The sequence below is a fragment of the Camelina sativa genome, chromosome 3 (assembly GCF_000633955.1).
Source record: "Camelina sativa cultivar DH55 chromosome 3, Cs, whole genome shotgun sequence".
Classification (NCBI taxonomy): Eukaryota; Viridiplantae; Streptophyta; class Magnoliopsida; order Brassicales; family Brassicaceae; genus Camelina; species Camelina sativa.
In genome coordinates, this window is record NC_025687.1 from 1,206,950 (window position 1) to 1,221,978 (window position 15,029).

At 35.2% G+C, this 15,029-nt stretch overlaps 4 protein-coding genes, 1 non-coding gene and 1 pseudogene across 10 annotated transcripts; 3 read left to right on the forward strand and 3 right to left on the reverse strand.

The window, feature by feature from the left end:
- Positions 387 to 1,221, forward strand: LOC104760960 (photosystem II repair protein PSB27-H1, chloroplastic). Its single transcript, XM_010483968.2, has one exon. It carries the CDS (start codon positions 468 to 470, stop codon positions 987 to 989), a length of 522 nt encoding a protein of 173 aa, XP_010482270.1. The 5' UTR covers positions 387 to 467; the 3' UTR covers positions 990 to 1,221.
- On the forward strand, positions 4,167 to 6,630 carry LOC104760969. The gene is made up of 5 exons (XM_010483977.2): positions 4,167 to 5,006; positions 5,105 to 5,328; positions 5,508 to 5,694; positions 5,782 to 5,959; positions 6,052 to 6,630. The coding sequence occupies exons 1-5, from the start codon at positions 4,914 to 4,916 to the stop codon at positions 6,303 to 6,305; spliced, it is 936 nt and encodes a 311-aa protein (XP_010482279.1). The 5' UTR covers positions 4,167 to 4,913; the 3' UTR covers positions 6,306 to 6,630.
- LOC104760977 (ELMO domain-containing protein A) lies at positions 7,704 to 10,871 on the reverse strand. 6 transcript variants are annotated; one of them, XM_010484040.2, is made up of 11 exons: positions 10,680 to 10,871; positions 9,835 to 9,877; positions 9,515 to 9,595; positions 9,228 to 9,348; positions 9,082 to 9,150; positions 8,863 to 8,978; positions 8,695 to 8,749; positions 8,422 to 8,545; positions 8,221 to 8,268; positions 8,009 to 8,103; positions 7,704 to 7,904 (listed from the first exon to the last, which is right to left on the reverse strand). In XM_010484040.2, the coding sequence occupies exons 3-11, from the start codon at positions 9,583 to 9,585 to the stop codon at positions 7,803 to 7,805; spliced, it is 801 nt and encodes a 266-aa protein (XP_010482342.1). In that variant the 5' UTR covers positions 9,586 to 9,595; positions 9,835 to 9,877; positions 10,680 to 10,871; the 3' UTR covers positions 7,704 to 7,802. The 6 variants fall into 6 exon arrangements, with proteins under 6 accessions (XP_010482342.1, XP_010482320.1, XP_010482312.1 ...); XM_010484018.2 differs by having other exon boundaries at positions 9,835 to 9,882; XM_010484010.2 differs by lacking the exon at positions 10,680 to 10,871 and adding an exon at positions 10,018 to 10,083 and having other exon boundaries at positions 9,835 to 9,882.
- LOC104761029 (protochlorophyllide reductase C, chloroplastic) lies at positions 11,186 to 12,995 on the forward strand. Its single transcript, XM_010484050.2, has 5 exons — positions 11,186 to 11,343; positions 11,438 to 11,536; positions 11,631 to 12,168; positions 12,262 to 12,617; positions 12,706 to 12,995. The coding sequence occupies exons 1-5, from the start codon at positions 11,287 to 11,289 to the stop codon at positions 12,862 to 12,864; spliced, it is 1,209 nt and encodes a 402-aa protein (XP_010482352.1). The 5' UTR covers positions 11,186 to 11,286; the 3' UTR covers positions 12,865 to 12,995.
- On the reverse strand, positions 13,466 to 13,538 carry TRNAF-GAA. The gene has a single exon. It is a non-coding gene; the product is annotated as a tRNA-Phe (tRNA).
- Positions 13,753 to 14,782, reverse strand: LOC104761039 (annotated as a pseudogene).

The window sequence follows — 15,029 nt, forward strand, 5'->3', positions numbered from 1 at the left end:
TCAATTTAACCGAATGCTTTATCCTCTTAAATTGCATTATCAAAAACTGTACTACAATGCCAAGAGGCCACGCAGAAAAAGGACTCACCACACCACACCTCATCATCAGGTGGGGTTCGAATTATGGGCTTCGATGGTCTAATTTGAATATATGGGCCTTCTCTCTAGTTTGGGCTTTACATTTTAAAAAACAAACGAAGCTCAAAAAGTCAAAAAGTAAAAGGACAGAAACAAAATCATGACCTGGCAAGTGGGACCCAGAGAAGATCTACAACAAGAAACTCATTGCTTCACTTTCATGTCTGATCCCTCTCAATCTAGATAAGAAGATAAGGATGAGGGACACGTGTCACAAATCCAACACCCCGAAACACATTTCTCTGATTTTGTTACCAATCAACACACAAAACTCTTCAGTCTTCATTCTCTTAACTCTTTTTTTTTTTAATTTTGCCCGAGTTCCGACAATGGCTTCAGCATCAGCGACAGCTACTCTTCTCAAACCCAATCCTCCGCCGCATAAACCGTCCATCACCGCCTCCGTATCTCCACCTCTTCCTCCCCCACGTCGCAACAACCTCCTCCGCCGGGATTTCATCTCTCTAGCGGCCACATCCACGGTTCTGACCCAATCAATCCAGTTTCTAGCTCCGGCGCCGGCCTCTGCCGCCGAAGATGAAGAGTATATTAAAGATACATCGGCAGTGATCAGTAAAGTTAGGAACACGCTTTCGATGGCGAAGACAGATCCAAACGTGGCTGATGCGGTGGCTGAGCTGAGAGAAGCGTCCAACTCATGGGTTGCCAAGTACCGTAAAGAGAAAGCTCTTCTCGGGAAAACTTCTTTCCGGGACATTTACTCGGCGTTGAATGCGGTTTCGGGTCATTATGTGAGTTTTGGTCCGACGGCTCCGATTCCGGCGAAGAGGAAGGCGAGGATTCTTGAAGAGATGGAGACTGCTGAAAAAGCTCTTTCAAGAGGCAGATAAGATCATTACAGTGTGAGAGACCTAACAATTTCTTGAATTCGCTTTTTTAAAAAATGCCAATCAAATTTATATATGAGAAGAGAAACTTGAATTCGCTTTGCTCTCTCATGCACCTTTTTTTTGGTTTTCCTGTGTAAAATACTTAATGTCCTGCATATGATAATTTGCTTAATTATCATTTATCAGAGATACTACTTTTTATCTAGTAATATCGAAATCTATTTTCTCAATCGTTTACTGGAGCAATTCTCGTGTCCCCTTAACTCATAACTTCGATTTATTTACACTTTCGTTGGTTTTGGTACTACATTTTTAGTTTGAATTGCATTTTTTGTATTTCCATCTATTAGAAATTCATGTATCAAAAAGTATAAAAAAAAAAAAAAAAAAAAAAAAAAAAAAAAAAAAAAAAAAANACTATTAGAAAATCTCCAAAATTCACAAGTTGCATTATTGGATAATTGCATTGGATGCTTCTCTCAAACTAACAAGATTGAGTCTATGAAAAGTATTTTCTAATGGCCCATATTTGAAAGCCCACAAACTGTGAGGAGGTTTGATCGTTTTAATTTTTAAGTGGCCACTACTTTTTTAGTCTACTACGAACATACGAACATGTCACGTGCAGCAGGGCCACACGTGAACTACCACATGGCTAGTAGTATTATAGGCTTCCAAAAGGTCATAATCTTGAGGGATTAGTACTATAATACTGATTTGCTTTTAGTGTAACCGTAGGCTGTTTGCTACATTTTGCGAAATTCAACGTAATTAATAATTTACACGTGTGTATCGGACATATGCTAATAGTCAACCATTTTACTGACCGACCTATCACCTATCTTTTTTTTTCTTTTTTTTTGAACGAACCTATCACCTATCCAATACGTTAAAATTGATGGGTGTAAAAAAATGACCGTGTTTGCCGCTAAACTGCTCTATAATGACGCCAAACGTATGTGTATAATTTGGCCAATAGTTAATGACTTTTTTAAGTCTCCACATTATTTAAAGAATAATCTTACAAGTCAATATATTATTGGCTCAGCTCACCAGAGATGCAAATATCCCTGAGTTATGATTGGTAACATGATTTATAACATGATTCCATGTAAGTTATAGTAAAAATGATGTGACAAAAAATGTAACGGATCGCTGTAAAAATCTGATTTATTAATCTTATTAAAATTACTGATTGGTGGCATTTTTGTGGTAGATGTTGTAGTATGTATTATTTGATTATAATTATTAAAAATATTAGTGAATATATTTCACAAAATTATAAAAAATAAAACAAATAAAAATATTTTAATAATAAAATAATTTTAATATACAAAACGTTAATTAAACTTCTTTTTTACATTGCAAATTAAAAAATCAACTACATGTATGTCATAATATTTACAATCTTATCATATTTAGGTCTATGCCTATTTTCATTTCAAATGATAATAAAAAATAATAATTTAGGAAAAATAAAATAACTAATTAAAAAAATTAACAAATAAAAGAAAAACAAGAAAAATATTTTTATTGATATATGAATTAAATTAAAACAAAAAGAATATTTTTTGTATTATATAACTGAATTTTCGTTTTTTTAATAAAAAAATAGATAACTCAACTTACCACATCTTAACTCATTGAAATTTCAATGATGTTGAATAATCTTTTGAGTTAACAATTTTACAAAGGATATACCTCAAACTTGTACATCAACCATAACACATGATTATTCAAACTCGACTTCAAAAAATTTAGTTTTGTTAGTGATTGGTAATATTTTTGAATAAAATTTGAGTTAAGTCTATAACTCAACATAAGTCAATAGTAACACATGTTACCAATCAGAGCCTTAATAATAATAGACAAATACAAATTGGATAATGAATTAAAAAGGAGCTAACAGGGCCTACTTAATCCACTTGCTACACCAATATTTTGTTTATTTTATTGTAATTGTGTATACAAAATAAGATTCTCTAAAAACTGCATGTAATTTGACCAAAAAAAAAAACTGCAATGAAAAAAGTCGAAGGTAATAGTTACTTGGGTGTGATTGGTAACAGTTTTTAAAAACTTTACGAATATACAGTTTTAATATTTACCAATCACAAAAACTTTACTAAAAGCTTTACCAAAAACTTTACTCTCAGCTTTTTTCATACAGCTTTTATGTACAGTTTTTTTTACAGCTTTGCACTATTCACTAAAAGCTTACAGCTCCAGCTTACAGTTTTTTTATACAACTTTTTGTACGTTACCAATCGGACCCATTATATTATATCAGTTGATTCATAAAAGAAAATACATCATAATATGTAGTCTTTTTGTATTAGGCATGGGCATCTGGGTGTTCGGGTTGGGTAATTCGGGTTCGGGTTTACTAATATAGGATTCGAACAAGTGTTCATATAATTTCGGGTCGGGTTCAGGTTTGGTTCCTATCGGATTCGGGTTATTTGGAAATTGACTTTAAGAAACTTGTAATGTATCCAAAATATATTTGGTTATGGATAGTACCTACTCGAACATATCCAAAGTACCCACAAAAATTGAAATGTACTCACAAAACCTGAAAAACCTGATATATAATTGTACAAACAGTTGTATAATCTAACAAATTCAACAAGAAATAATGAACTAAACCTTAAACAAATGAAACTGAGCATACCAAGAAATCTTAAATAAATGAAACTAAGCATACCATGTCTCGCAAAACAATTCACAAGGATTCGAAAAGGGAGATTAAGGGAAACGGTTTTATGAAATCAAATCAGATGTGATAGTATGATATCGTGTATAATTGTTCTCGGGTATAAATGATATCTTTGGTTCCTCGGGTTCGGTTCGGGTAATACCCGATACCCGTGGTTATTTGAAAACTAAAACCTATTGGTTATTTAGACAGAATTTGTTCGGGTCGGATTCGGGTATTTTTGGGTCGGGTTCGTGTCGATTCCTTAGATTCGGTTTATTTGCCTAGGCCTAAAGTTTGTATATATAAAAATAGTTAAGGGAGTCTCCGGAGAATAAAAACACAACCACGTGAAAGAGAATGAGCTGTTGGGAGTGGTGGACGAGGAAATTTGGTCAAACTTAATTAGATTGTCTAGTATTTTCTTTTTTTTTCCTTTTTTTATATAAACAATTTTTTTTTTCTATCTCATTAAACCAAAACCATTTGAGAGAAATTTGCGTATGTGAGTAAAGCAATTTAAAAAAAAAAAAAAAAAATGAGGAAAAACTTTTCAATTCTCAAACCAGAATTCCCGAGAAAAAGTTTTGACTTTCCCGGGAAAATCTCTTTCCTTCCTCCTTCCCCTTTCATTCAACAAAAGTTCTGAATTCTTCTTCTTCTTCTTCTTCTTCTTCTTCTTCTTCTTCTTCTTCTTCTTCTGTGTTTCCCTAATTTTCTGGCTTTTACCTTTTTTTAATCTCTCTTTAACCTCTCTTATCGATTGATCTGACTTCAAGATTAGAGATCTCGACGCGTGGCTTCTGTTTTTTTTTTTTACTTTTCTCTCAGAGAATCTCACACACAGATACAAAAATAAAAGAAGAAAAAAAATAAAAATAGGAATAGAAGAAAACAATATTCGATCTTGCTTACTCATCATTGTTTCTCTGTCTTCTCCAATTGTAATCGTTTTCCCCCATACTTTTTCGTTCTTGAAAGAATCGATCTTTTTTGTGTGTTTTTTATATTGCTTGTCCCTTAAATTCAGCTTTCTTCATACATAACGTCGAAGCTCAGAAATCTGAAATACTCTCTTGCGTCCCCCCCTCTCTCTCTCTCTCTCTTTCTAAAAGCCTCATCTTTCTTTTTTCTCTCCTCCATTGAAGAAGAAGAAGAAGAAGAAACACAATCTCTCTCTCTCTCTCTCTCTCTTTTTCTCAATTACGGTCGAGAAGAGGAGAATCATGGTGAACGTTAAAGGGTCTACAAAAAAATCGAATCTTGATCGATTCCTTCATTGCATAACACCTCTAGTGCCACCCCAATCTCTCCCCAAGGTTTCAAATTACGTTTCTTTCTTTGTATTATCTCGTTATAAATTTAAATGTGATTATTACTATTGATCGATTTTGGTGTTATTGATTGTGATCCGCAGGCGGAGAATAGAACCTTAAACCGATTGTGGCATCCATGGGAGAGAGAAAAGGTTGAGTTTTTCAGGTTGAGTGATTTGTGGGATTGTTATGATGAATGGAGCGCTTATGGAGCTAGTGTTCCTATTCATCTTTCCAATGGAGAATCATCTCTTGTTCAATACTACGTTCCTTACCTCTCTGCCATCCAGATTTTCACATCTCACTCCTCCTTGATCAGATTAAGGTTTTATGATCCCATTCTCTTATATAGATCAGATTCTAATTTTGAATTCTTTATCCAGAATTTGGTGAACCATCAGAATGAACTTTGAATAGATTGTGTTTTCTGGTTTAGCATATAAGGCTATGAAGGAGCTACATAATGTTTATATCTGATTAGTGTTTGGGTGTTGGTTTGATTAGGGAAGAGTCTGAAGATGGGGAATGTGAGGGTAGAGATCCTTTTAGCGATTCAGGTAGTGATGAGAGTGTCTCTGAGGAAGGACTTGAGAACAACACGCTCTTGCATCCGAATGATCGTTTGGGTTATCTTTATCTCCAATACTTTGAGAGATCAGCTCCTTATACCAGAGTTCCTCTAATGGATAAGGTAGGTAGATAATATATATACCTTATGTCACTTCACCTGATCCAAACGAATAAACATCACAAAAATGATGTTTTGATTTGATTCCAGATCAATGAATTGGCTCAAAGATACCCTGGATTGATGTCGTTGAGAAGCGTAGATCTTTCTCCAGCTAGCTGGATGTCAGTAGCGTGGTACCCGATTTACCATATACCAATGGGAAGAACCATTAAAGACTTATCCACTTGTTTCCTCACTTATCACACTCTTTCCTCTTCTTTCCAAGGTGAAGTAGATTCTCTCTTGTCTGTATTACTACTATCCTTTGACTTGGTTAAAATCACTCGGGTTTAATAATGCTTTTGTAATATTGCACAGATATGGAACCAGAAGAAAATGGTGGGGACAAGGAGAGGATGCGGAAGGAAGGGGAAGACATAACTCTGCTCCCATTTGGGATGGCTACTTACAAGATGCAACTGCAAGGCGATGTTTGGCTTTCGCAGGATCATGACGATCAAGAAAGATTGGCTTCGCTTTATAGCGTTGCAGATTCGTGGCTGAAACAGCTTAGGGTCCAACATCATGACTTCAACTACTTCTGCAGTATGTCAATGACTCATCGTGGCTAAACCTCCGTTCGATGACAACTCTGATGTCGTTGCTTGTTTCCTCATACATAGTCTAATTCTTGCTTTTTGCTGGAATCACTGAATCGAGCGATTCAGTTGGCAGTGATTTTGGTTAGTATATAGCGTTTTGAGTCTTCTAACCTTTGAGAAATATATGTCGTACATAGAGTTTGTTGCTTGTTGAAACAGAGTAATTTGTTGTTTGCTTGTTAAAACAGAGTTATTGTTTCTTATAAGTTATACGCATGGTCGAGAGGAACATAACTTTATTGTGTGCCTCTGTACCGTTACTGAAATAGTAATGTAACGAACTAAATCATGTGAATATAGTTTTTTTTTTTAAAAGTAAAATGGGAGAGACAAATTTATCCTGAATTTTAAATTCAGATATTTTATATCAATCAAACAACATTTTTTATTTTGAAAATTGATCCTAAATAATCCTGAATTAACATATTGGAGAAGTGGTATAAAAATGCAATTTTTTTTGTTACAAGGAGACTTTTATTTATCAATCATGGTTTACCCAAGTTGATATGAATAAAGTAGGGACATTTTATGACAAAATGTCAAATATATGAGAGGACAAAAAAATGATTTTGAAGTTTGACTTTATTAGGCTTTTGATGTTTTGTTTGGTTTCTCCACCAAATTTTGTAGGCATATATGCCAAACTTTTATCTTAGTTACTGACCAAAAAAAATAGATCGCTGGACTGATCAATGCTTTCGTCACATTATCTTATCGAAATTACTAATGAAAACCAAAAGGAAACAACAAATCGAGGAAATATAGATATTTCGAATTTGAATAGGAATCATGGAAATGTGGTGGTAAGAGGCATCTTATCCTTCACGTTAGGTTTTCAAAAAAAAAGTGATCCCTTTTGTTTCGTTATTATTAATGGATAAGATCAAATATCCAATTTACGACCTCCAATCCAAAGCACACGTAAGAAACCTTATCTTATACTATTAAGATTTATATAATGTACAAAAAGGTCATAAAACAGACCGAATTTTCAAAAGAATGGTCATGATTAACAAGTTTAATGTCGACAAAGGACAATAAAATAAATTATTTTGGGCTGAATATCTTTATTACAATAGAAGAAAAAGTGTACATTAATTTATATCATTTTCATATAAAAACAACCATTAACCACCACTCACTTAGTATAGTATTATTAAATAGAACCGACAAATAATTCATAATTTCATTATATACATATGAGAGAGAGACAAAAGAGTTGATTTTTCCAAGTACAAAAGTCAATGATTCTGCTTCCACTTCATAATTTCCACACCATCATCATCATCATTGTTACCAAACGTAATTCCATACATGGCACATGTGTTATGTTCATGATCATTCATTTTCTACTTTTTTAAAGCTTCATTGGTTAATCAATTTCATTTCGTTCATAAATTTCAATTAATGTACAACACATAAAAATCAAACTAGAAAAAAAAAGAAAAAAAAAATATAAGAAAAATACTATTGGAACAAAAGATTGTAGGCAGGGAGATCTTGAATCCGATGAATATCATCCAAAGAAAGCTCTCTCTCTAGCTGATTCCGAGTCGCCTGTAATACTTCCTGATAAAAATATACACACACACACAGATATAATTATACACTATTCTCAAAAAAGCATTCGAAACAGGCGAATGAAGATAGATAGATTGATTGAGAAGGTGTACATTGAATTCCATGTAAGAAGCGTGCATTGCAAGCCATTGAGCATCCATCATCGCGAAAGCTATACAGTATAGTACATCGAATGCTTTCTCGTCTTCTGTTAATTATTGGAATATGATTCTTGATTATTTTGCGATCGTCATACACTATACTAGTTTTTTAGTAATCATTTTTTTATATTTGATTCAATTTAGAAGAACATATAATTATTTACCTTCTAAGAGTTTGAGAAAATTCATCCCTGGAAGACATTTCGGCTTTGCTGCACAAAAACAAAACACAAATTTAAAGCTTTTAAACTCGAAATCGAAATTTGTATCAATACAAAAACATCGATCCTCTTATATTTGTATTTCATCCATTCCGTAATAGGGAATATGACCTGGATAAAATGGTAACAGATTAAGAAACGTACAGTTATTTTGTAAATCGAGCATTTGGATCAACATGAAGGAGATGTTGATTCCGGCCACCGCAAAAGGGTACTCCCACTTTGCCCGGTCGCCTCTTTGTTTGAACAATAGCCTCCGGAAACAAGCCTACACATTTTTTATTTTTTTGTATAAACACATTTTGTGGAGCAAAGAAGTTCTCAAAACATGATTATACAAAAACTATATATATGAACATGTTTCATAACTATATAACAACTGTATATATATATGAACATGTTGCATGAATATCTTACCGGGTAAGTTCTTGCAGAAAATAGCAAATTCTCTAGAGCGATAAATCCGCAACCCCTACAAACAAAATGTTAACAAAACAGGGAGTCAAGTCAACGCTAAGTTTTTTTCCCTTGAGATGTTTATACAAATGCATCCCATTTCTTTTTTTAGTATAGATCTAATCTTACCTGAAATCGGTAGATGGATTGGGACCTTGCCATCCCATTTCTTTCCATTGTTCTGTTACTAAACCCGTGAGACTAACATTAGGGTACGCGACATTCCACAATGATTTTAGTGATTCCTGCCATTGACCGCACAAAATATTTTTCAGAATAGCCAGAACAATACAAATGCATGTTGTTCACTAACTGATAAACATCTTAAAAATAAAGGAATTCATCTACCTGATGATCAAATCGTGTCTCGTCGAAAGGTACAACCATACGGTCTTGCAGCTTTTGAAGTCTTTCCTCCTATGTATGATTGATTACAAATCCAAAAATGTTATACACTATTCCAAATGTCTTATATTTATGATACTTGTGCTAACCTGAAGAGGAGACAAAGTGTAATCGACTGATGACTTGTCTTGACGTCTATTGGAGCGTGTGAAGAGCCCTCCTATCCATGATCTAGTTCCAACCGTACCCGTAGCTACAACCACCGGTTCACTAATAAAGCATGTATATACATATGAGATGATAGATCTAAAAATTATGTATACCTAATAAATTAATCACATGCATATTTTTACATATGAATGTGTTATCAATATACCCTGTGATATCTAGCAATATATACTCACTAAAACAAATAATTAGCCAATTGAGCTATTACGTGAGCGGAACTACTTGACCACTGCCATCTCGGCTCTTTGTTGCCTTTTTCTCGCCTTTCCCACGCTTCATCGTCCTCTACCTGCACACGTACGTTAAAAACATATGATTTTCAACTCAGAAAAATTTGAGTGACCTTAATTACTTACAAGTTACGACTAAAAATGGCACTCATTTACTATACATTGATGATTAAAGAAACGGGTGGAATACACAAGAACAATGTAAATGCAAGATTGAAGTTGATTACTCTCAATTTGATGATATAATTATAATTTGATATGAGTTCGGAGAAGAAGAACATAATGAAGAGATGATTACTTGGTGATGAGACGAACAAGAAGGAAAGAACTGCCTACGCTTCCTGAACTTCATGAGAGGGACACAAATGTTCAAACAAAAGTAAATTAACCAATAATATCTTTTAAACTAAGAGAAGGAAGATTATGGAAAAAAAGCAAAACCGCATATAATTGCATGTAAAGAAGAAAACTTAGGTATTACCCTACATTGTCATCAAAAGAGAGATTAGGCTGGGGAAAAAAACAAAAGTTACTATGATTGCAAAGTATCTTTGGGGTTAAACCTAAATGATGCAAGTTGAATGGTAAAAAAAGCTTAGAATTCTCTGTAGATAAAATTGGACAAAAAGAAAGAGAACGAAGATTATACAGAGCGATAAGTTGATCACAGATAAGTTTTAGTGTTTAATTTGGTTGCGTACAGGTCAGAGCTTATTGTTTTCAAAATAGAAATTGTTTTCTTAATTATGTTAACACGTTTAGCTAAGCTAGACAGAGTTATGGGTTGTCATATACTATAATTTTTTTTGCCTCCATAAAAAAATGATAAGAAGACGATTGCATCAAAAAGGGGGTAAAAGAGATTATTATTAACCGATGTTCTCTATTCTTAAAATATTCAACAATTCATCATCATTTCCATTTTCACTTAGTCAAAAATTTGGTATAATTTGATACAAAAAGGTGTTTCTAGATTTAGCATAATAGCGCAATTAAAGGAGTTTTCTTTTTCATTACTTTTTTATGTAAAGTTTGTAACTTTACAATGCAATTAATTACCTTCAAACAATGATATAAATCAAATCAAATTTTACTAGCAAATCGGTATGATTGGTTAGAAAGATGAGGGGGAAAGAAAGTTACCTGTTATATAGACATAGGAAAGGGACAATGGAGGAGGAGGAGATGGTCTAGAAACCGTGACGGAGACGGAAGAAGAAGAGGAAACAGAAAGAAAATAGAAGATAAAGAAAAATAAAATATAGGCAAAAATGGAAATTTTCATTGGAATTTTGCAAACTGTTAGAAATTACAGAAGATGAAGAAAGCTGTGATCCAAAAGTGTTTTTTTTTTTTTTCTCGTTTTTTTTGTTTGTTTGTTTTGGTTCTCTTNTCTTTCTCCAATTTCTTCATTGACCGTTGAGTTGCCGCCTTCTTCTCTCTTCCACCAAGTTATACTTGACACATTTGGACGGTCCAGATTCATTACAGCTCCACATATCAACGGTCAGATCAGTTAAGATTTAACAAACAATAAAACAAAACCCCATCTCAAGGCCCAATAAACGAGAGATAGAAGAAGAAGAATCTGAAACTAGTGATCTGATTGGTTGAGGGCAAGAGCTTTAGCCTGCAAATACACGTGTCACTAACCCAACACTACCTTATCTTTTGTCGCTCGTCAAATCGGCGAAACTCGAATACACACTCTGTGACACCCTTACTCTAGCACCTTCAGTTCCGTACAACAATGGCTCTTCAAGCTGCTTGTTCTCTTCTTCCTTCAACCATTTCAATCCAAAAAGAGGTATGGTTCTCACAATTACTAATTCATCTGTCTTTATATAATACTTCGAGAAAAATGGAGAATTTAGCTCAGTATGCCAATGGTGACTCTGCAGGGCAAATTCAATGCTTCTCTAAAGGAGACGACTTTAACTGGTTCTTCATTTTCCAACCATCTTAGAGCCGAAAAAATCTCCACCCTGTTAACCATCAAGGTAAAATCAATCACCTAATCAATGTTCAATTCTCACAAAAACTTGGAAAGATATAGAAATTGTCCTGAGGATTTTTTACTCTGTTTCGTTGCAGGAACAGAGGAGACAAAAGCCGCGATTTTCCACCGGTATTCGAGCACAGACAGTTACAGCAACGCCGCCGGCGAGCGAGGCATCTCCGGAGCAAAAGAAGACTGAGAGAAAAGGCACTGCAGTGATAACCGGAGCTTCTTCTGGTTTAGGTTTAGCCACGGCAAAGGCTTTAGCAGACACAGGGAAGTGGCATGTGATCATGGCTTGCAGGAACTTTCTCAAGGCTGAGAAAGCAGCGAAGTCTGTAGGAATGTCTAAGGAAGATTACACAGTGATGCATCTTGATCTTGCTTCGCTCGAAAGCGTGAAGCAGTTCGTTGATAATTTCAGGAGAACAGAACAGCCCCTCGATGTTCTTGTCTGCAATGCCGCGGTTTACCAACCGACTGCTAAAGAACCTTCTTTTACAGCTGAAGGGTTCGAGCTTAGCGTTGGAACCAACCATCTTGGACACTTTCTTCTCTCTAGATTGCTTCTAGATGACCTGAAAAAATCGGATTATCCATCGAAACGTATGATCATCGTAGGATCTATAACAGGTAAACAACAGAGAATTTAGATGAGAGTCCATTCTCACCAAATGGTTTCTTGTTTTCAGACAATGAATGTTCTCCTTTTCTATGTTCTTGTAGGAAACACAAACACTTTGGCTGGGAATGTGCCACCAAAGGCAAACCTTGGCGACTTAAGAGGCTTAGCATCGGGATTGGATGGACAAAACAGTTCAATGATAGATGGAGGAGAGTATGATGGAGCCAAGGCTTACAAAGACAGCAAAGTCTGCAATATGCTGACAATGCAGGAGCTTCACAGGCGTTACCACGAGGAAACCGGAGTCACCTTTGCTTCTCTTTACCCTGGCTGCATCGCTACAACCGGGTTGTTCAGAGAACACATACCGCTATTTAGGCTTCTTTTTCCACCTTTTCAGAAGTATATCACCAAAGGTTATGTATCTGAAGAGGAAGCTGGGAAAAGACTAGCACAGGTCAGTGTTTTCATTGCAAACCCCTCTCTAATAAGTATTTTATAAACAGATTCTTGATTGGATACTGAGGTTGCGGGTTTGTGGTTAGGTTGTGAGCGACCCTAGTCTTGGAAAGTCAGGTGTGTACTGGAGCTGGAACAATAACTCGTCTTCGTTTGAGAATCAGCTTTCTAAAGAAGCAAGTGATGCAGAGAAGGCAAAAAAGCTGTGGGAGGTTAGCGAGAAGCTTGTTGGTTTGGCTTCTTGAATTGAAGATTAATTAATTGATATGCAAATTCAATTAGATTACAAATCCGTTTTGTGACATGTACCATAATTATTATTATATCAGACAATATATTTGAGTGAAGTTTTAGTATAGTAAATTGTTGAACTTGATTCTGAGACACTTACAATTATACTGAAGATTCGTAAATTGCTCCATAGTTTTAGGCTTTGATCATGCAATTTGAACTCGGTGGAAATTACCGTGTAGTAAAAGTGTAAAACCTTAACACAGTAGCCCTTCGACACAAACGCCGGAAGATAGTCCGCCGGAGGCTTAAGGGACATGAATCGTTGGTCTTCCCGGCAGGAATTGACAGACCTCTTAGAAGTTTTCCGATGATTGGAATAACAAAAACGTTTAAAATCACCGGCGAGAATGAAGTCGGTGGATTATGTCTGTCGTGGATATTTTGATTATTTTCTTAGGGCTTTTCCAATTTACATACAATCCGACGTCGTTTTTTAATTTTTGTCGTTTGTAAATGTTTACCATACGACGTCGTTTGTTTTAATTTCTGTCGTTTCTAATTATTTTTGATACGACGTCGTTGTTTACATTCAGCAAAAAAAAAAAAAAGTATTGCGGTGAGCGTGGATCGAACACGCGACCTTCAGATCTTCAGTCTGACGCTCTCCCAACTGAGCTATCCCCGCTTTTAATACTAAGTTCAATGTTTTGTTTTATTAACAATGAATTTACAGACGACAACTTCAACTCAGGGGTTTGGATTTCGTAAATTTATTATTGTGGTTTTGCATTTGTGATCTAGAGAAAAAGAACTGTTTTTCATCTCAGATTTTTTTCTTCCTTTAATTTCTTGTTTGTCAAATAGAATTACAAGTAAGAAGGTAATGGTCTCAAGATGGATATTCAATTTTGTATCATAATATATAAAAAAAACCGATAGACATGTTGATGTAGAGAGACTACTCAACGAGTGTGTACAAGGCGTATCATTGACGACCCACGAGCTGGAAAAAGAAAAAACATTTATAACTCCAATGAATATTTTCTAGGCTTAAACAGAGTCACAAAATCTAGGTACATTCTATACGCATCTCTATCAGCGGAGTAATAGCTTTTCACTAGACAGTCTACTTGGAACCCAAGTTTTTAGTACAGATTCACCGCAGCACTTCTCGTGGGGTCGACATGAAGTGAAACCCGTTGCACCTTTCTGCTTCTGCACTTGTCGATAGCAGCTCTCAACAATGCTTCTCCATGACCTTGTCTCCTGCAATTCTCCTTCACTACATGATCCAAAACAACATAAGAAAGTAGTGTACACTTGAGATACATTCTTCCTGATGATTAAGCTCTTAACTTGTCTGATAAGAAACATTCCATAGGTGTTCTTCACTTATTTTCTATTTTCATTCATCTTTAAGCCATGCAAAAACAAAGCTACACTTAATCCTAAACTCTTATAAGAGTTTATATTGAAAGCTATCGAATTTACTAGAATCATTGGTTCCTTAATTACATTCCTTCTTCCCTAGTTTCTACCCAAAGATTGTGCTAAGAAGGTGTTTTCTCATTGCGTAATTTAATGGAACACTTGGTGGACATTTGTTTATCTATATACCTGCGAGCTAGGTGATGGAAGCGGAAAGCGAAGACGGCCAAGAATACATAGCATAACCTATTGTTGCTCCGTCGACGTCCACGTATAGCAAACCGGCGTTTCTCTTGCGAAGCTCTCTGTCGAAAGTTTGAGCGAGAGATTCGTGTTTAGGGAACGTTTTCTTCTCAAGCTTCACGATATCTTCCACAACTTTGGCCCAATTGGTAGACCCTCTAATCAGCTCCATCACTACCCCTTTCTCCATTGTACAAAGATTCGAAATTTCCCGAGTCTCTCGTTATTTTCGCAAGCGAAGAAAGGTATCGCCTTTGATGATGGTGAGTAGTGACGGCGGCGACTTTTAGAAACTAATAGAAATTGTGAATTGACCCAAAAGTTTTACTTTTATTACAATTTAGTCCACAGAAAACATGATTGGAGCAAAATCAGCAACATAAGACCACAATAAACTAAAAATATAAAAGATCTGATCGATCATTGTGAATGAACAAGAAAAATTGTAGAGAGAAGTGATACACAGAGTTTTAAACCCTATTTTCCTACTGCAAGTGCACAGCAA

Coding starts and splice junctions, on each gene's coding strand:
- LOC104760960 (XM_010483968.2), top strand. CDS start 468: ATGGCTTCAGCATCAGCGACAGCTACTCTTCTCAAACCCAATCCTCCG.
- LOC104760969 (XM_010483977.2), top strand. CDS start 4,914: ATGGTGAACGTTAAAGGGTCTACAAAAAAATCGAATCTTGATCGATTC. Junction 5,329..5,507: donor TCCTCCTTGATCAGATTAAG/GTTTTATGATCC, acceptor TGGTTTGATTAG/GGAAGAGTCTGAAGATGGGG. Junction 5,960..6,051: donor TCTTTCCTCTTCTTTCCAAG/GTGAAGTAGATT, acceptor AATATTGCACAG/ATATGGAACCAGAAGAAAAT.
- LOC104761029 (XM_010484050.2), top strand. CDS start 11,287: ATGGCTCTTCAAGCTGCTTGTTCTCTTCTTCCTTCAACCATTTCAATC. Junction 11,537..11,630: donor CCACCCTGTTAACCATCAAG/GTAAAATCAATC, acceptor GTTTCGTTGCAG/GAACAGAGGAGACAAAAGCC. Junction 12,618..12,705: donor CTGGGAAAAGACTAGCACAG/GTCAGTGTTTTC, acceptor GTTTGTGGTTAG/GTTGTGAGCGACCCTAGTCT.
- LOC104760977 (XM_010483988.1), bottom strand. CDS start 9,888: ATGAAGTTCAGGAAGCGTAGGCAGTTCTTTCCTTCTTGTTCGTCTCAT. Junction 9,151..9,227: donor ACACTTTGTCTCCTCTTCAG/GTTAGCACAAGT, acceptor AATCATACATAG/GAGGAAAGACTTCAAAAGCT. Junction 8,269..8,421: donor GCTCGATTTACAAAATAACT/GTACGTTTCTTA, acceptor GTTTTTGTGCAG/CAAAGCCGAAATGTCTTCCA.